General features: G+C 51.5%; 6 protein-coding genes across 6 annotated transcripts; 2 read left to right on the top strand and 4 right to left on the bottom strand.

Annotated features, from left to right (window-relative positions):
- Nucleotides 1-895: 895 nt before the first annotated feature.
- CC77DRAFT_370798 (hypothetical protein) lies at nucleotides 896-1323 on the bottom strand. The gene has a single exon (XM_018531405.1). It carries the CDS (start codon nucleotides 1211-1213, stop codon nucleotides 977-979), a length of 237 nt encoding a protein of 78 aa, XP_018382426.1. The 5' UTR covers nucleotides 1214-1323; the 3' UTR covers nucleotides 896-976.
- A 5270-nt stretch (nucleotides 1324-6593) lies between these two features.
- CC77DRAFT_1064865 (hypothetical protein) lies at nucleotides 6594-7890 on the bottom strand (the record flags this gene model as incomplete). The annotated part of the gene is made up of 2 exons (XM_018528766.1): nucleotides 6594-7258; nucleotides 7320-7890. 2 exons carry the CDS (start codon nucleotides 7888-7890, stop codon nucleotides 6594-6596), a joined length of 1236 nt encoding a protein of 411 aa, XP_018382425.1.
- A 1165-nt stretch (nucleotides 7891-9055) lies between these two features.
- CC77DRAFT_370346 (hypothetical protein) lies at nucleotides 9056-12591 on the top strand. Its single transcript, XM_018531402.1, has 8 exons — nucleotides 9056-9513; nucleotides 9568-9599; nucleotides 9652-9748; nucleotides 9799-9898; nucleotides 9972-10760; nucleotides 10813-11277; nucleotides 11372-11723; nucleotides 11780-12591. The coding sequence occupies exons 1-8, from the start codon at nucleotides 9326-9328 to the stop codon at nucleotides 12448-12450; spliced, it is 2694 nt and encodes an 897-aa protein (XP_018382424.1). The 5' UTR covers nucleotides 9056-9325; the 3' UTR covers nucleotides 12451-12591.
- A 730-nt stretch (nucleotides 12592-13321) lies between these two features.
- Nucleotides 13322-15499, bottom strand: CC77DRAFT_1033988 (alpha/beta-hydrolase; the record flags this gene model as incomplete). The annotated part of the gene is made up of 2 exons (XM_018526836.1): nucleotides 13322-13814; nucleotides 13908-15499. 2 exons carry the CDS (start codon nucleotides 15497-15499, stop codon nucleotides 13322-13324), a joined length of 2085 nt encoding a protein of 694 aa, XP_018382423.1.
- A 356-nt stretch (nucleotides 15500-15855) lies between these two features.
- CC77DRAFT_996685 (hypothetical protein) lies at nucleotides 15856-16320 on the top strand (the record flags this gene model as incomplete). The annotated part of the gene is made up of 2 exons (XM_018536488.1): nucleotides 15856-15880; nucleotides 15933-16320. The coding sequence occupies 2 exons, from the start codon at nucleotides 15856-15858 to the stop codon at nucleotides 16295-16297; spliced, it is 390 nt and encodes a 129-aa protein (XP_018382422.1). The 3' UTR covers nucleotides 16298-16320.
- Nucleotides 16321-16460: 140 nt separating this feature from the next.
- On the bottom strand, nucleotides 16461-18594 carry CC77DRAFT_1023756 (hypothetical protein). Its single transcript, XM_018525725.1, has 4 exons — nucleotides 17776-18594; nucleotides 17402-17715; nucleotides 17209-17342; nucleotides 16461-17156 (listed from the first exon to the last, which is right to left on the bottom strand). Exons 1-4 carry the CDS (start codon nucleotides 18425-18427, stop codon nucleotides 16469-16471), a joined length of 1788 nt encoding a protein of 595 aa, XP_018382421.1. The 5' UTR covers nucleotides 18428-18594; the 3' UTR covers nucleotides 16461-16468.
- Between the last annotated feature and the right edge of the window lie 665 nt (nucleotides 18595-19259).

Raw genomic sequence — 19259 nt, 5'->3', positions numbered from 1 at the left:
GCTTGTAGTGATGTTGCATCCAAGCTGGTGGTCCCGCTTGTTCTCCAGATGGCTGGCTTCAGTCCTCTCCCGACGCCGTCGAAAAACCGGACAGGCCCAGGTGCGGATTATTCCCGGCCATAGATGGCTCTGCCCCGAATACCTGTCTGCGTAGTTTGCTAAGTTGCTAGAGAGTTTGCGCAGCCACGGGCAGCTATCCCGAATCGTTCCCACAGCACAAGACTGGGCCAATGACGATGACGTTCCAACGGCTCGCTCCGCGGGACAGGTTGACGGTCAACCGTCACGCTATGGCTCCACATTAACCGTCCACGGCCATCTTCATGAAAACTCGCTCCTCGCCAATCAACGCGGCATTTGCCTGCTGCTCCACCTCAGCTTGAACCTCGCGAGAGCTGAACGAGCATTGTATCAAACACCATGCTAATCAAGCGTTCCCAACTCCAACTCTCATTCGCAGACGCCTTCTGCGCTCATCCTTCCGCATAGGTGCTAGCAGGTACCGGGGTTGCCAGTTAGCCAAAACTAACAGATAATCCGTAGCGCACAACAACAACAGGCCGCAGTACTTTGCCTCCAATACGCTTGCATGCATTCTGTCGATCACTAGATGTAAGCCCGGACAAGGTTCGCCGCCTCCGATGCAGAAATCGAGACATGGATCGAAGCGCATGGAAAAGTCGTCTACTCGACATGGGGAAGTTGCAAATTGCCATGTTTTGCTTTGAAATCCGATCAGACCCCGCCCCAACCAAGCCATTTTTGCATCATCGTACATTAGCTCCATGTTCCATCTAGATGCCGCTTCACTCATCACCCTGCAAATTGACGTATCATGCTCGGAAGACGCTCGCTTTATGCCTTTTCCTACCTACCCAGTTGACCATGCGGGAAATATCTCGTAGCACTTCACCGCAGCCTGTAGAAAGCCGTTATTGTGGTTTCCAGGCTTTTCTGTACCCCACATAAAAGAGTTTTACGAAACTGATCCTTTGTCTATCGTATTTGCCCTTCGGGTAAATATGCAGTCGGCGGACACGCCGCGTCTGAGTGCCCGGGCAAACTGCGAAGTGTCATTTTTTGTACTTCGTAGTACCCTTTCCTGGCATGCCCCGCTGTCACTTCCATGCTGCTGAACCCTAATTGCAGACTGGGGAATTGTGGGTACCGTACCTAACTTTAGGGCTGCCAAAATCATTACCAGAGCTGACATTGGATAGTGGGCCTTTGATCAACGGCCCAAGAGTTTCCGCTCAACGTCGTACGCCGTTGCGCCGCGCCTAGTTATTGGCCGACTCTTGCTACGGTGTGATGCTTGCAGAAGCCATCGTATGGCGTGGGTTATTTGGATCTTCTGGAGGAATCGACCTCTGTCGTGCCCATAGACCATGGTTCTTGCATAACCTGGACTGTCTTGCAGTGTAGCTTGAAAGATGGGTATGAAACCTGTGCTGTATCTGCAACAGAGCTGTGTAGACCTCTTCCAATTACCATGTCGCCTTTGTTCTTGTGGCCGCCTATGGAATGTTGCCTGGATGTTACATTGCCGTTGGGTTTGGAAGATGAGCTATTTCAACGGTGAGATAGTAACATCCCAGAGTCGCAGAGGTATTCGATCTGAGACGAGATAGTAAAAGTGACAGGAAACCTTCTCAGTGAGTTGATAGATGAAAAGGTGACAGTGAGACCACTCAAGCATAGAATGCTCATGATGTTCCTCGTCGCAATCATTCGGATCGAATGCAGATGTCGAGATCTGCACTCTCCTTCTGTGTAAGCCTAGCGCTCAGCCACACAGGCATGTCTGCTACAACATTGGAGGTTTTCGTGACGACGTCACGTGGAGTGATTGATGCGCGGAAGACGATTGGGGTTAGCGTGTCTTGGCAGGAAAGCGCGACGCGCACCGCGTCGTCGGTGCAACAGTGGGCAAACACGAGCTCACCATCACCACCGCAACCCCGCTATGTCCTGAAGTTTCCCATCGCGATCGCATACACATACCATACGCGACCGCCAATTCCACCCGATCCAATCTCTCGCGCGCCGTGATCGCGCTCCACCGCCGCGATGGGATACATCAAGCAGATAACGATCCAGGGCTTCAAAAGCTATAAGGAGCAAATGCAAATCGAGCCTTTCTCGCCCAACTGCAATGTCGTCGTTGGTCGCAATGGATCTGGAAAGAGTAACTTCTTTGCCGCTGTGCGCTTCGTGCTGGGCGACGATTACCACAACTTGGGCCGTGAAGAGCGTCAGGCGCTGCTACACGAGGGATCTGGTTCAGCCGTCATGTCAGCATACGTGGAAGTATGCTTCGACAACACAGAGGACCGCTTCCAGACTGGCAAGCCCGAATTCTTCTTGCGCCGGACCATTGGCGCAAAGAAAGACGAGTACTCGGTCAACCGCAAGAACGCTACCAAATCCGAGGTCATGCAGATTCTTGAATCTGCTGGCTTTTCACGGTCAAACCCATACTATATCGTCCCGCAGGGTCGTGTTACGGCGCTCACCAACATGAAGGATTCTGAGCGCTTGAAATTGCTGAAAGAAATCTCCGGTTCCAATGTATACGAAGAGCGACGCGCAAACAGTTTGAAGCTACTAGCCGAAACCGAGAACAAATGTTCCAGCGTTGACGTTGTAATTGAATCCATCAACGGGCGTCTAAATGAGCTCGAGGGTGAGAAGGAGGAGTTGGAGGCGTGGAGCAGGAACGACAGGGAGCGCCGGTCGTTGATGTACGTACTGAAGTCGCGCGAAGAAGCCGATCTGGAGGCCTTGATCGAGAACATTGATCACCTCGAGAACCAGGGTCGTGAGATGAAAGAGAGCAACGAGGCAGCCTTTGTTCAAACTGAGGCCGACATTGCGCAAATCGACATGGACATCAACCGACGCAAAGGTGACCTAGACGTCCTTCGAGAGGATCGTGTGCAGTCTGAACAGGAACGCAAGTCGGCGACACTGGAAAAGGCCAAGATCGAGCTTGAGCTCAAGGCGTTGCAGGACAACCAGTCAGTCACCCAGCGAACGAAGAAATCGCGGGACACGCAGATCAAGTCACTCCAACAGCAAATACGCGCACGAGAGGCGGAGCTCAAGCAGCTGCTTCCTCAATACAATGCCAAGAAGGAAGAGGAGGAAGCTGTCAGATCGCAATTGCTCGAAGCTGAGGGCCAACAGAAGCGGCTGGAGGAAAAGCAAGGTCGTACAGCATTCTACACGACCAAACGACAGCGAGATGACGCATTGCGTGCTCAGATTGAGGCTGCCAACGCCGACCTTAGCCGCCGCAAAGCCGTCCTCATGCAGACCAACGAGGAGATTACTCGGTTGGAGAGCGATGTCGAGCGTCTTGAGAATGAGATTGCTGAACTCAGGTCAAACATCGAGAGCGAGGGAGACGCAAGTGTCAATCTTGCGGCCAAGGTTGAGCAAGCGAAAGACGCCTACAAAGCTGTACACGATGAGCAGACGAGTCTCTACCGAGAAGAGAACAGAGTCAACACTCAACTTACAAACTCACAAGCCGAGCTTCGGAAAGCGGAAAGTGCCTTCTCCCGGCTACTTGATCATGGCACAAGCCGGGGGCTGGAGTCTCTCCGTCGGTACCAAAAAGAAGGAGAACTGGAGGGAGTACATGGCACCATCGCAGACCTGCTCGATGTCAGCAACGACTACAGGGCCGTCACTGAAGCAGCAGCTGAGGGTGCACTCTTCAATGTTGTTGTAGATAACGACGAAGTGTCCACGAGGCTGATCGACAGGCTTATCAAGGACAAGGGCGGACGTATTACTTTTATTCCCCTCAACCGCATTCGGACTCATGACTTGGACCTTCCTGCGACCGGCGACATGCAGCCGCTGTTACCGAAGCTGAGGTATGACGAGAGATTCGAGGATGCGTTCAGGCATGTGTTCGGCAAGATCGTGGTCTGTCCTGACCTGACTGCCTGCAAGAAGAACGCAAAGCAATACAACGTCCGTGCGTATACTCTCGACGGAGATAACGCCTCACGGAAGGGACAGTACCGAGGTGGTTACCACGACATGTCTAAGTCAAAGATTCGGGCTTATCAAGCACTGGCCGAAATCCGCACTCAGTACGACGAGTTGCAGCAGCGGAAGCGGGACATTGCTATGGAACTCGAGCAAAAGCGTCAGCAGCTTACCGCAGCACTAAGCGAGGTTCGCAGACGGGAACACGAAAAGGACAAGGGCGAGAACAGCTACGCGCCCATGCGAGAAGAAGTACGCGTGAAGCAGAGGATTCTGCGAGATACCCAGGATAGCCTCGCGAGGAAACAGACAACCGCTTCGTCATTACAATCAACAATCAACCAGCTAGGCGCGCAACAGAGCGACTGGGAGGCGGAAATTGCTTCCAAATTCGAGAAGGCGCTGTCAAATGATGAGGAGCAGATGTTGATCACGTTACGGAGCACTGTGCAAGACCTGAGACGGCAATTTGCGCGAACAAAAGAAGAGCGCGCCACGCTAGAAACCCGGAAAGACGAGGCTGAGCTGGATCTCAACGAGAACTTGCAGCCAGCGCTGGATGATATCCAAATACAGCAGGGCGGCGCAAGCGGCTCTACTGGCCAGTCAACCCGGTTACGAGAATGCGAACGAGCACTAGATGCAGTCAATCAAACCATCGCGAACCTTGATCAACAGATACAGGAGATCGACGCTCAGATCGAAGACATCCGAGCCCAGTTGAGCGAACTGGAGGACGCAAGAAACGAAAAGGAGACTAGCAATCGACAGCTAGCAAAGACAATGGCGAGACAAGAGCAGGCCATGTCCAAGAAGGACTCGGATCGTAGCCGTCATACAGATCGATTGGCAGAGGTCAAGCGGGATATCCGAGATTTGGGTACTCTTCCTGAAGACGTTGATCGGAAGTACACTCGATGGGACACTACCAAGGTAAGCTGGATGCTGATCTTTCGAATCCGCATATAGCTAACATTTCGAAAAAGGTCACTAAAGAACTCACCAAAGCCAACCAAGCCCTCAAGAGCTTCGCGCACGTCAACAAGAAGGCTTTCGAACATTATGAGAACTTCACACGCCAAAGACGCACCCTTACAGAACGCCGCGCCGAACTCGACACATCGCGCAAATCCATTGAAAACCTCATCGACGTGTTAGACCAACGCAAAGACGAAGCCATCGCCCGAACCTTCAAACAAGTCGCCGCCGCCTTTGGCGAAGTTTTCCAACAACTCGTGCCCATCGGCCGCGGCCGCCTAATCATCAACCGCAAATCCGACCGCGATGCACGAGGCGACATATCCGACGATGACGACATGGAAGAAGAAGAGACACAAGGCAAGAAGAGCAAAGTCGAAGAGTACACAGGTGTCAGCATCGCCGTATCCTTCAACAGCAAGCACGACGAGCAGCAAAAGATTGGCCAACTCTCTGGTGGTCAAAAGTCGCTCTGCGCACTCGCCCTCATCTTTGCTATCCAAAAGTGCGATCCTGCACCCTTTTACCTCTTTGATGAAATCGATGCCAATCTCGATGCGCAGTACCGTACTGCTGTTGCGCAGATGCTGGAACGATTGAGTGGTCAGGGTGGTAAGAACAAGGATGGAGGAGGCCAGTTTATCTGTACGACCTTCAGACCTGAGATGGTGCATGTGGCGGATCGATGTTATGGCGTTACTTATACGAACAAGACGAGTAGCATTGATGTTGTTGATAGAGAAGCGGCGCTTGAGTTCGTCGAGGGTATGCAGAAGGCATAGGCATGGCCGTAAAATGCGAAGCCTGAAGGAGAGAGGATAGGTAATATGGAAGCTTTTTCCAGATGTCAACGTCTCAGATGGCTGTTCGGTTTGTTTCTTTGATATCAAGTCTTCATGATACATGTATATGTTTGCGACTGGGAAAGTAAGAAATGCGTTTTCGTATATTAGGTAGCTATATTATGCAGTCTCTACTTTGCTGTTCTTCCACCTCCTACCTTTCTTTATTCCACCAACGCTGATCCAATACTTGAAACGAGTTCCTTCGTACAGCGTCAGCATCCTTCGCAATTCCTGCCCCTTCACTTCCCTTCTGTATAGATTAGAGCCTTCCACCACGTATGCTATACGGATTGTTGCCAAGAGCGCGAATCATATTTCAGGCTCTCTCTGCATTGCTGTTCCATGAGACAACGCCTTATCCATTCAAGTTCCAAGGAGTTGGCTTGATCGTGTCCCTTCTTGCGGTCATGTGTGCAGATGCGGTACCTAGACCTATCCTAATTGGACGCGAATTCCTCTTTCCCTTAGTTATGGTATCTGTGTAAGTGGATCTCGTGCCGTAAGAGTTCGTCTCGAGATCGGACACATCGCTGTACATCGTTGTATGCACTGCTCCTGCGACGTAGCGTGACCCCTGTGACGCATGCGCTGCGAAAAGAGCAATTCGTGTCGAGGATCGGACTTTACTAGGGGGATCGCGAAGTATGACATTCGCGATCTAGCCGGGTTCCACTCGATAGGGCGCGGGAGGCTCTTCCGGAGCTGCCTGTGCTTGTGTTCGACAACAGCGAGTGTTCTGAATCGAGATCACTCAGCGCTGCCGGCCTAAGCCGTCAGATGTTTTTTTGGTACTAGATGTCGCCGTATTCTCTCTAGTGCTAGTGCGCTAATGCCGGACATGGGCTTATTGATCCAGCGCTCGAAACAAGCAGTAGCTTTATCCCTCTGGCTAGATGCAGGAGAATGTAGTGCTACCTGTAGTAGAGGCGTGGCCATACGCATGTATGCAAAACCGTTTGTGTAGGTCTGCAGATACTGTGAAGCTTGCAGTATGATCGAATGTTGGTGTGGTATCGTGAATAGAGAATCCGTATATCGTGACATAACGATGCAAAGAAGAATGCGAGCTGCGCTAAAGTATGCGACGGTCAGAGCCGTGAATTCGTCGCGGAATTGTATGGCTCCAGTCGTGACATCTTGCCAGAAGACCGGCGTGTCATTACTCGCTGCTCCACCTGCATACTCAAGCCAGAGCTCTTCGATATTGGTCGCGACCTCCGTATATGTCTCGGGGTCAATAGGGTGTTGTGACGCGTCACTTTTCTGTGCAGCGTTTTCTTCTATCAGGTAGGATACATGGCTCAGCAATCTCTGGAACACGGGTAGTCGGATGTATTCTAGTGACCTGTACAAGATTCTTTGTACTTGAAAGGGTGTTTCTTCGCCATCCCTAGTCAGATTGATGAATACCATCTGGGTCCGGAGATGGTCTGCATAAAAAAGATGGGAGGTTAGCCTATACCCCAAATATACCCGTATATGAGTGCTTACAGAAGATCTGACATAATGCCCCTCCTGAACATTGTTTTGGTTTGGTCACTTCAAGCATCCGGACAGCTCCGTAGATGTGTGAGCGATATGCTTCGGCATCTGTAGCCTGGATAGCCTCGAAGAAGCTGAACAGGACGCTCGTAGATACCATATGTACTGTAACTTCATACTTGTTCTGTGGCCGGGAAATGAATCGATAGTGTGTCCGTAACGCTTCGCCGTATAGTTTCCGAGAGTATTGCGTCAATGCTAGATTGTCAGTTTCGACAGCACAGTAGACAGATGCCGTAGCTTGTACTGCCAATACCAACGCTTCATTCGTGCCATCTGTGGTCAAGACAGGCAGGCTATGCAACCAAGTACGCCGATTCCTAATATCTGTCCCTTCGCCATCGGACGTGAAGTATGCCAGGAAGCGTGCGTAGAATGACTCGGCCACAATCGTTCGTTGCGAGATCCGATACAACGGCAGGCCATCATAACGCATCCGAGCCTGAGTATTGAGTCCCGAGCTCCTGATCAGTGCCTTTGGCTTGCGCTTTTGCATTCCGTTCTTTGCAATGTTCGTCATGTCTACGAACAAGGGTCCATCTGGAAGTCCAGGACATTTGCGACCGGTGCGGATGCACATTAGACATTGCGGAACCGTCGCATCGCACCTAATACGTTTCTTTCGACACACTGCACATGACTTTGTTCTTGAAGGCATTGGAAGATCTTGAGATATTCAGAAGAAAAGAGTGCATGGTATGGGTGTGGGATGCTTTAAAGCAACCCAGGATGTTCACGGATTGATGCCGAGCCCCATTTTACGCTAGCCGGGATTGGTGAGCTAGCAAAAATTTCCAGAAGTGGAATAACGCGACCCACATTTGAACACCCCCTGGGCAGGGCAGAACTCGGGTCATTCAGCTCTTGTTTGCGCCAGCAAGCAAACCTCGGCCGTTCTATGTGGCCGCTGGATTCTAATGTGAACTCAAGGCGCTATAACACATGCACATCAGACAGTGTCGCTAAAATTGCTAAGCTAAAGCTACCTAGGTACCCTGGAGCGAGACACATAGGCTGCTCTGTACGATCGTGATCGAGCGAGGATTAGAGAATCAGTCGCAACCCAATAGTATCTGGCGTTACTTCGCATACCCAAACAGAGCATCGCCTGCCCCGTAGCACGAACATGGACGTCCGAAGGCTGGCCCAAGGAGGTATAGAAGTTTTTTTACAAGGTGTACGGAATGCCTCTTGACAGCACGCAAAGTCTGTGAGTATTTGCCACCAAATTCGATACCCTGATGACCACAAGCACTCCATCTAACATATCTGCAGCAATGAATAGAAGCGAGGTATTCCTGGTGGGCATGACGTGTATCATCGCGCATACTGCGAAATAGCGCGCTGGCTACCTACGTACGCTCAAATAGCACGCCGACCCGAGGACCTGCTCAGATTCCCTCCAGGTCGTTTATGCTGCGTGTCTTCTGGATCCTTCGTACAGTTTTTGTTGCGATAATCTGACAGCTGGGGATGCCATGCCGGCTCGCAGGCCTCTTCTGCGGGGCCATTCGCTGCCCTGCCTCGAATCTCGATCCCGGCTGGGCAATACCCGCTTGTATGTAGAGCCATTGCTAAATCCATCCAACTTTATCTGCCCACCTCAAGATCGCAACACGACGCTTTTTCTGATCGTGGACTGACATTGCAGACTTTGATTCGCGGATGGGTATCCGCCTATCAGTCTTCTGAAAGGTGTAAGTCTTATCCCCCAGTAGCGGCACCTTCACAACCACACGTTCGCGTTTACAGAAGTGGACTACTTCTTGTCTGAATCGTCCGCCAGAGCCACTCAGCGCTGTGCTTCTTCAACTACTGTGTGTCACCGGGTCCCTTCGCGCGCCATACCGTCCTGGAGACCTGTTTCCCCTCATACCTCTATTACCGTACGAGGTCTACGGAGACCTTGCCCGGAACTCAACACGTGACTTGTTCGCTTCTTTGGAAGCGGATTTATGCGCGAGCTGCATCTGCATTGGCAGTACGGGTCCTCTACTGGTCTCCAATCGTCGTCAGCCTGTGCTATGCAGCAAATCCCACTTGGTCAGTCCAGCGATGGACAGGGTAGGAAGACCGCGATTCAAAAGACGGCGCCGCAGCAGGGTAACGAAAACTCGGAGAGACCCGACAGAGAAGAAAGAGTGTCAGTGACTCCACTCCCCACACCAAGACACTATATTCTAACCCGTTCTTTTAGAGCAAGAGCATGCAAAACGTGCCGTAAACGAAGTATACAGCCTTATACATCCGCACTCAATTGCCGGTGCTGACAAAACTCCAGAAGTCAGGTGTTCTGGTGATACACCGCGTTGCGCCAACTGCGAACGCAATAACCTGGCGTGTGTGTACGATCCAGCACGGCGAGATCGCCTAGGAGAGTATGTAAAACTAGACTCCTTACTTGGCTACATGTATGCTAATTCTACAGGGCCATGCGGCTGAACAAAAATCTCCTCAATCTCCTGAAAGACCTCAAGGGGCGCGTCGATGATGAAGATAGGAAGATCATCAATCAGACATTACACGATGTAGGCGGCCCTTTGACCATCTGGTTTCCTATCATATCCTGCAAGGTAACCGTTAACATTACTTCCATTGCAGGTAGAGGATGATTTGGTCTCGTCGGGTTCATTGCAGTCCGTAAGAATGCGGGGAAAGAGACCGCGCGATCATTCACCGACACGTCAAGATGAGAATCATAGTGACCACGGAGAGGCCTTCGTGACAGCCTCAGTGGGATCCAACGAAGACCTTGACTTCCTAGATGAAGATTTGATGCGTGATCCGCATGCAAGAGAAACCGGCTATATGGGTCAGAACTCTGAGGTCCAATGGCTACGGAGCGTCCAGCGCCAAGCAGAACGCGGCAACACAGATCCCCGTGGTCAACGGTACGGCCCCCCTGGTGCGAGTACTGAAGCGATCGATGAACGATCCGACGCTCTACATGAACGGAGGCAGAATGCTAGACCAGGATCGATGCACCATATCACGGACGCGACTTTCTATCTTGACAGCGACGACATCGAGATTGACATTGCGGTGGACCCTAGGGAGATGCCAAGCCCAGAGATCGCCGAGAAGTTCTTTGCTTGTTACATGGACACTGTGCACGGTACATTCCCACTCATGCCTGCCAATTTCGAGGACCAATTTCGCCGCTATATCCAAGCTTCTAAACATGGGCACCCGTTTTTCGTACCCGACGGATGGCGTGCAACCATGAATTTGCTCTTCGCGATTGGCGCAAAATATTCACACCTTGTTGGCGCAGAGTGGAGAGGCGACGAGAGGGACCATCTGATATACATGACAAGAGCAGTCCAGCTTCTGGGTTTGAAAGACACTCTGACCTTTCTTGCAGCTCCCAGCCTAGACAAAATCCAAGCTGTGAGTTCCCATTGGTCCTATCTGCTGAGAACTACCTAACATGCACTCTCAGACAGGAACGTTGGCCTTTTACTTCCTTGTAATTGGGCATGTGAGTAGAGCATGGATTATGATAGGACTTTCTATCAGGCTTGCCTTGGCGCTCGGTCTGCACTTGCGCAACGAGGACACTTCATTGAGTGATTCCAGGAGGGAGCTGCTGGTAAAAACATGGTGGTGTTTGCACTCAATAGAATGTCTCGTCTCTTCTATCACCGGCCGTCCTCCAGCCATCGGGAACGAGGATTGTACTGTATCCTTGCCACAACAACCCCCCGAATCGCCAACCCGACAAACATCTCGCATTCGCACCAACTACGGCTCGCCTCAGACCACGGCAAATAATAGAGCTTCCGAGTCTAGCAAACGAAAGACAGACAAGAGCCACTATCTCCATACGTATATTACCCTGACTATCATTCAACAAAAGGTCCTTCTCAGTCTGTATTCACCTCGAACTGCGGTACAATCTTGGCAGGTACGTGTACTTTCCCTCCAAATGGTTTTTTCCATTGCCAGCGAACAATTTCTCATACGAATCTATGGCCATCTCCTGACTAGTATGCCTACAGTACGTTCAAACGAAAATCACGGAGTTACTCAAGGAACTAGAAATCTGGGTGCAGACGGCTTTACCACCTGAGGACGCCCGTCCCAGTTCTTGGACTCAACGATCCGATCTCAACCGTGAGCGGTTCCTGCTCAGAATCTACTATTGGAGTACGAAAGTTCTTATTACTAGACCTTGTCTATGCAGAATCGAACGGAGGATAGCAACGGAGAGTTCGAAGTCCATGAACTTCAACACCGACACTGCCGAGACTTGTGTCGAAGCAGCTCGACAGATGGCAATGCTGTTTCCCGAGCAGCCAGATACAGGCTTTATCTACTCCCAAGGGCCATGGTGGAATGTGGTTCATATCAGTAAGTCTACCATGGTTGAAGTACTGTTTCATTAAAGCTGACTGTCGTCACGTTAGTTATGCAAGCTTTAGCCGTACTTCTGCTCGAGATGGCCTATGAGGGCAAGCATCTGAAAGACGAGAAAGCCGATATCCTTGCGTGTATCAAAAAGATGATACGCTGGCTTCGGGCTATGAAAGCGAACGACCCAGTTGCGGCTCGTGCTCACGACGTCGTTTACAAGATTCTGAATAGCTGCTCTCCAGTTCTTCGGGAGCAGGTGAAGGAGTTGACTGACGATGATAGTAATTGGACCTCGCAGCCTGCGCGGCCGGCCCGTTTCGGTGCATCCTCTACGTTTCAGTCACAGTCAACTTCATGGGATACACCAAGCGGTACAGGTTTCTCGGAAGAGATGCCGCCAAACTACCCACCCCCACTATCCCATGATCATCTCGTGAATCCGCTGCTCCAATATCCTTTACCCACACAACAACCAACACCTTCTGCTTTTGGTAATCCATTCTTCACAAGCTTCGACCAAGGAGTGCCTATTGTTGAAATGCAACAATTGTGGTGGCATTCAGCGCCTTTCAGTAATCTGGACTGGGATGCTTCCGAGATGAATCTATCGCAGCAGCAGCTCATGCAACAACAGATGCAGCAGCAAATGCATCACCAGATGCAACAGGGCGATCCCATGGAGCTAGAACATGAAGGAGGCGATTTTTCGGAGCCGCCTAGTTAGCAGTTGGGTGAAGTGATGACCCAAACCCATTTCTCTTGTCATCGGCTATGTAAGGGACTCTAGATGTCCGAACAGAGGTAGCTTAGTTCACGACACATACACGGAGACAACCCAGTTAGAACTGGTTTCCACTCGAAACAGCTTCTTTCATGCATGTGGTCTTTGTGAATCCTCCATTTCATCCATCCCACTCTCCATCGACGGTCTGCCAAAACTTGACAACGACTTAATTACACGTGTAAATCAGCGTGCCTTCTTGTACTGCAAATCATCGACGTCGACTTACCTCGTTAGGAGACAAGGTCCTGTAGAAGACGAAGCTCCGATATGCTGGATCGTAATCGTCCTTTTCATCTTTTTTGAGCTTTGGTCATAATTGCAGGCCGCAAGCCTAAAGGAACAACTGCTCACCTTTCCGTTGAAGTGTTTAGGCAACAATATGCGAGATAGAGTGCGGTAGATGGTTACAGCGCCGTTCCATATCCATGTCATGGTATCTACAATGTAGCTTGGGGTGTTGCTGGTCTTTGGTGCGTTTCGCAGGATCGAAAAGTGATTGATTGGCATCTATAGCATTGTTGCAAACACGTAGCCTAGGTAAGAGTGAAGTAAGAGTGAGGTCTCGTTACGCTGCAGAGGTGCAGCGGCGCCGGATTCCGTGGCCAATCACGTTTGTGAAGGTGGCCTGAAGTGGGGTTGAAATGGTGCCGTGGAGTATTGGAAAAGGTTCTTCGATCCTTCTCCTTCGTACACGAGATAGATGTTGTTCGAGAAATTGCAAATTCCAAAGCCGCTATGAGGTAGCCATGAAGATTCTTGTCATTCAATTTGCAAACAACAGGTAATACACAAATGGTCGTCACTCGTCACATCAACCACTAGATGGATGCCTCTTCTTCAAGACGTTCCTCCGCTGTTTCCTATCCGCCTCCAGTAGTCTTTCCCGATCGATTTGACTCTTGTTACTACTGCCCTCGCCGAAGTTGAATCCTTCTCCTTGTGTGAGTCCGCTGACGGCTTTGCTCGCGCCAAGAGTGATACCATTGGCTCCGAATTTGCCCGCCATACTCTTCGTGCTCTGCTGGCTGTCGAAGCTTGACCTCCTGGCGGGGGTCTGGTTAGCGGGTGTGGTAGTTTGAGACGGATCCGTACCAGCGACTTCGTCCGAGGACCACCATCCCTCAGGCCGAGACGTGGAGGTCTTTTCCGTGATTTGCGAATCGCCAACTGACGCACCTGGGGAGTTGAAGGATATGGTCGATATCCTATTTGAAGGATCTGGTGTAGATATGGTTGACATCCTGTTTGTGGGGTCTGGTGTAGACATGGTTGACATTCTGTGTGACGGAGGTGGTGACATGATTCTACTGCGGACAGGCGAGGGTTTCTCTTCTGTAAGAGTCCTCCGATGCGTAGCAGGTCGTGTTGTCTTGGGTGGGGAGACGGCACTGGCTAACGACAACGGCCTTTCTGCTAATGTCGTACCATCGATGGAGCTCGGCGTCCGCGAGGGCTGGGACACCTTTCTTGTCCGTAGCGCTACTGGAGCTGTCGCGCTCTCGTCTCCCGCATCGTCTTCGTCGTAGTCTTCGGCGTCTAACCCAGGGAGCTTACTGGATTCTGGCAAAAGACCTTGATACCTGCCCGGTGATCGCAAGCGTCGTTGTTTCTGACCCTCTAGAGCTGCCGCTTCTGAAGTTGCAAATTTATCCAGTGCTTCAAAGACATGTGGGAAAACGAGAGTGTCGACCGACTCGGCCCACAAAAAGTCCAGATGCTCGTAGTGGGGGATTTCCTTTGCTATGGTATGAGACGGCAGCTCCTTTAGCATAACATCAATGTCGACTAGACTGTCTGAACCACCGTAGACAAGCACAATGGGCGTTTTGATGTTCTTGGTTGGAAATTTGGCGACTTTGTAGTACTTGGACCGATTCGAGGTGATCGGGTTTGGCGCTTCATCGTCGTACATTTGAAATGTGCCATTTCGAATGATCTGGAACCAGTGTACCACGCTCTTGGTCGACGTGTATGAATACAGATGTGGGTATGCTGCGAGCTTTTGCTCGGGCAGAATGTTGACAGCGGACCAGTTGAACAGGAAGCGCAGGGATGTGTCAATGAAGCGAACGAAGATGGGTGGATATAGGATAGATTGCCACATGGTCGCCGACGGGAGAATGGTCTTGCGCCCAAAGGCCAAGTACAGAATGTCCGGAGAAGCTTTCACGAAAGCGTCGACAATGCCTGACGCAACGCCCTTGGGCGACATGGCTGGGGCTAGCGCAATGAAAACATCTACCTTCTCGTTGAGCGTAGGATGGATAGATAACGTTGCAAAGGCCTGGGCAGTACCTTGGGAAAAGCCAATGTACGATAGCGACGGCTGATGCGTAGTCTCGAGAATGTAGGCAATGGAGTCGGGAATGTCGTGGAAGGCGAATTGGTCCATGCTGAAGTTCCAGAAGCTGCTCGAAGTAGGGGGAGTATGGACGCTCTTCTTGGAGTACTTGTTTCCGCGGTTGTTGCCGAGCCAGACGTCGTATCCTCGCTCCACCAGCTCAAACGGCAAGCATCGCTGCTTATCGGTCAAGCAAACCCAGACCTCGCTGTTCATCATCAGGCCGTGGTGGAGGTAGACAACCTTCTTCTTGAGGCCTTTTGCCTTGTCTCCGCTGTTGACGCGCATGTTTTCTTCGCCCTGTCGCCAGCCCAGGCGGTGCAGACCCAGGAGATAGCCATCACCGGTCTGTACAATGTGTTCCTCGCAGTAGTAGCCGTAGAGGTCGCATAGCTCGGTAAAATCGGATGCGTTGGCGATGGAGCTCCACACGCCCTTCTTCTTCTGGCGCGAGCGCTTGGACGAGGGCGAGGAGAGGTGGTTGAACAGGCGGCGGGTCAGGCGGTAGCAAAAGTTGATGATGGGCGTGGGCAGGGCGAGGGTGATGACGGCGATGATGGATTCGAGGATGATGAGACACACGGAAACCGACAGGGCGACGTACTCGCGGATGTGCAGGCGCGACAGGAAGGGTATATGGAGCGCCATGGTGCCCGCGGGCGTGTCGAGACTTGAGGGCACACGAGCAATTAAAGCGTCGACGAAAGACTTGCAGGACAACGCATAGCCCCTCTGGAGCGCGGGCCTCTGGAAAGTCGAAGCTTGAGCCCCTCCTGAACTACGGTGAGGAAAGGCTCCAGGGCGGGTAGCAGGATCCAGTAGCCAATGTCCAAATGACGTTCCAGACGAAAGCATCCGTCCGTCTGTCCATCCCTGACATGTGACAACGCATTGAGCCCCGGAGCTTAGCGCGACGTTTCCGCCGATGGCCTTTTGCTCCACCAAGTCACTCCACACATGCATTGTTGAATGCGCTGGTAGCCACACACGACCACCCAGCCAACATGCCGCAATCATGTAAAGACATCCGTATGGCCTGTTTCACCATCCCTCGACTGCCTCGGCTAACCGTAGTGGCTAGGCGCTGCGCTGGCATTCTGCCTCCAAAATAGCGACTGCATAATGGTCGACCGGCACACGCCAGGCGAATGTCTGCGTCCACCCCTCAAATACACGCTCCCCACCCAGTGCCAGCAGCTGCAGAAGGGGTACGCCGAATGTAAAAAAGGCATGATTGACATGCGCAAGCGGTTCCGCGGCAACCGACCCATCGCCGTCCAGGGACAACTCGAGACAGGCGCATTTGGCCAGGGACGAGCCGAGGCAGACGAGAAGACGGGCACCATTGAGGAGAAGGGGTACATGCTCTACGCCGGCCGCCCGTATAAAGATGTCAAGGAGACCAAGGGCGATGAGGATCCAGACAACAAGGGTCTGGAGCGGTAGTGCTGGCTCTCTGTCGCGACAACAGCATATATCGGCGTTTGGGTGTGAGTCACGGGGCCTCCATTCCCCCTCTGTATAGCAAGCCTGTACATTACGCACACTAGCGATACAACACAAAGTTTTTGCTACCATGAGACCAAAGACGCTACACTGCCTTGACTAGCTCGCTTTCTAGATGACAAACACATACGGCCGATCGAAACACTCATCCCACCCTGAAACCCCGCCCTTCCAATACCTCCTCAATACCGAACACGCCTTGATCGGACCACTCGTACCTAGCGTCCTGCTCAACTCCTCCAAACTTGCTCCGATCCAGTCCCTCGTTGCCTCTCCACGGTATATAGCTTCTACACCCACCACCACCAGCGGCCATGCCATGAATCTAGCTATACGCGGATCCTTGAGTGCTGTGCGCAGATTGCGGAGTAGGATATCGCCGTGAACTGTTTGCATGTCAAGCAGTGAAGCATCTGCTGGGAGGACAGTGAGCGAGCCCAAGGATAAGATGGCGTACAGTGCGAGGGCGGACTTGTACACTGTGCCAACAATCAACCATTCATTGTAAAAGGTGCCGGGTTGTGCCCAATCTTCAACCGAGAAGGCCTCGATGCGAGCAAGCAGATCATAAGCCTTCAATGTGTGGTCTACATCAAAATCACACTGCAAGACTGCCGCAGATGCTTTGGCGCGCAGTCGGTTTATATGCAGCATCTCGGTGAACAGCTCGGGTGGACAGAGCGTGTATGGAAAGATGAGACTGTAGATACTGGTGATGTCCTCGGTCACATCATCTGCAGTGCTGTTGATCTCAACTTGGTCCCACGACGGACTGCACGTGTTGGCCACGGACACAATACTGTTCATTCAAGTTAGACCCTGACCGCAATTGACATCACAAAGCAACGTACAGTAGGTAAAGTACCAACGATGGTACCAAGTGTGGCGCTTCCTTCATGAGCTTCTTCGGCCCACCTCTTAGGTCGACTATTCGCTTCATGCCATTCACATGTGAACGCCAGTCTGCAAAAGAAGGATTCTGGAGCTGCAAGTACTTATCAGTACTTGATTCGAAGCCTATCGATTAGCACGGGCTCAACATACCTCCAAGCACATGAACATGAGAATGGTAGTGATTGTCATATCCGAACATCTTGTCTTGTCTTGGCCAATGTGCTGTCCTAATGCCCGCAAAGCTGCTCCACGGTGGTGATATACCTTCCACCGATTGGGAGCTAGCACTGCACGGTCGATTCCCAACGGTGAAGTATGGATAAAATGATTGAGGGACAGGCAGACTAGCGTATGGTGGATTGCCGGGGTGAGCAGATGCAAGGCCTGTTGAGGGAAAGGCACAAGTGCAGGATTAGGTGCTAACTCTCCAGCTGCCTTGTATGCTGTATGTATGCGCAGGTTGTCTGGTAGCATCAGCGACTAGTCCTAGATGCACCTCTAATGTCAAGTCAGGAATTACTCACAGTATTGAACAGCTTGCACCACTTCCGAGGTTTCATCCGTAAGATCCCTATATGTTGGTACGTCCTGCAGTTGTAAAACCTCGAGTAGACGTTTGAGCCGTTGAAGTGGATTACGGTCTGAGCGCAACAACTTTGCAGCCTCCTCATGTGAACCACTTTCGACAATCTCTTCGATCTTAGCCCTTCCACCGATCTGAAATATCCTGCCCGCTTCTCTGGCACTTGCTGTCATCTTGAAAGATAACGCATGGAGGTCCGTGATCCGATCTCCAGGGTGGGAGACCCGATCATTCTCCCAAGACGACAGGGCTGCTTCATAATCTACAGGCTCACAAATGTAGTCTTCTTCATGCATCGGCTTACAGCTCGTTTGTTCAGGTACGTTAACATCCTGACACGTTCTCGTCTCACTATTGGCTGTGGGTTCAATGGTGTAGGTTTTCGGCGAGCTACCATCTTTCTTCCTCCTCCGCCTAGAAGTTACCTTGCCTGGCTGGATCCACTGAAGCGGCTTTGCGTCATCATAACCAGAGCATTGACGACCGGCTTTCTGACACTTCATACAATGTGGGAGCGTGTTGTCGCATACTAGACGCCGTTTGAGACAATCCCAGCATTGACGCGTTGCTTTATTTTCTCCTTTCTGGGCCATGGTCACTTTCGACATCGAATAGGACTGCTTAGGTTCAACCGGAGGGTATGATTCAAGGTGGTGGTTGTGGCGGATCTGAACGCCTCATACAAGCGAGCATTTCTGTAGCTTTATTACTACAGAGGGCTTAAGCTTACACTCCATCATAACGGTACCTGGGTGGTGATCGACCGATAGTGATAGGCGTAGCTGAACGACGTGCCAGTCTTGGCCATGATTGCTACTGCATTGGGTCTAGCCGCGGCTAGGCGGCTTACTTGCGGGAGTACATGGGGCCTTAGGCCAGTTGGGATTCGGAGGTGCCGAACAGAAGGCTGTGCTACCAGCTGCATTGGACAAATGCGATGATTCGAAGCATAGCGAGATTGCTTTGGCATCTGGTCGGCTCCGATAAGATTATGAATGGTGCGGCAAAGACGAGCGATGCGCACCTAGGAAGCATTTGCGTCATTCAAGGTCTTACAATTAGCACCACAATGAAGCCGGCATCGCATCTTGCATGCCACTACCGTAACCCTTTGGATATATTTGCCAGATTGAAAATTTGCCAAGGCATAAAGATTCGGATCATGAATACTATCAGTTCATGGACAACGCCGGAGAGGTTACTGTCTCACAACGCATTTGAACTGCGCACAGTCGTGACGTTGGCAAAAACACAGCCGTCCAGTACAGCTTTGTACATCTGCACCTCTTGTTAAGCCTCCTCAGTCTCTTATCAAGAAAGTGAGATGTCTCTACTGTCTCGCTGATTGGCCGTGGGCAGATAAGAGAGGCCGTTGTGTGAGAGTAATGGACGACACTTCGGTGGTGGTTCATACAGGGCATAATG

This window comes from Alternaria alternata (genome assembly GCF_001642055.1).
Source record: "Alternaria alternata strain SRC1lrK2f unplaced genomic scaffold CC77scaffold_20, whole genome shotgun sequence".
Lineage (NCBI taxonomy): Eukaryota > Fungi > Ascomycota > Dothideomycetes > Pleosporales > Pleosporaceae > Alternaria > Alternaria alternata.
Note: the sequence above shows the minus strand (reverse complement) of the source record. Positions and strands in the feature narration are given on the sequence as shown.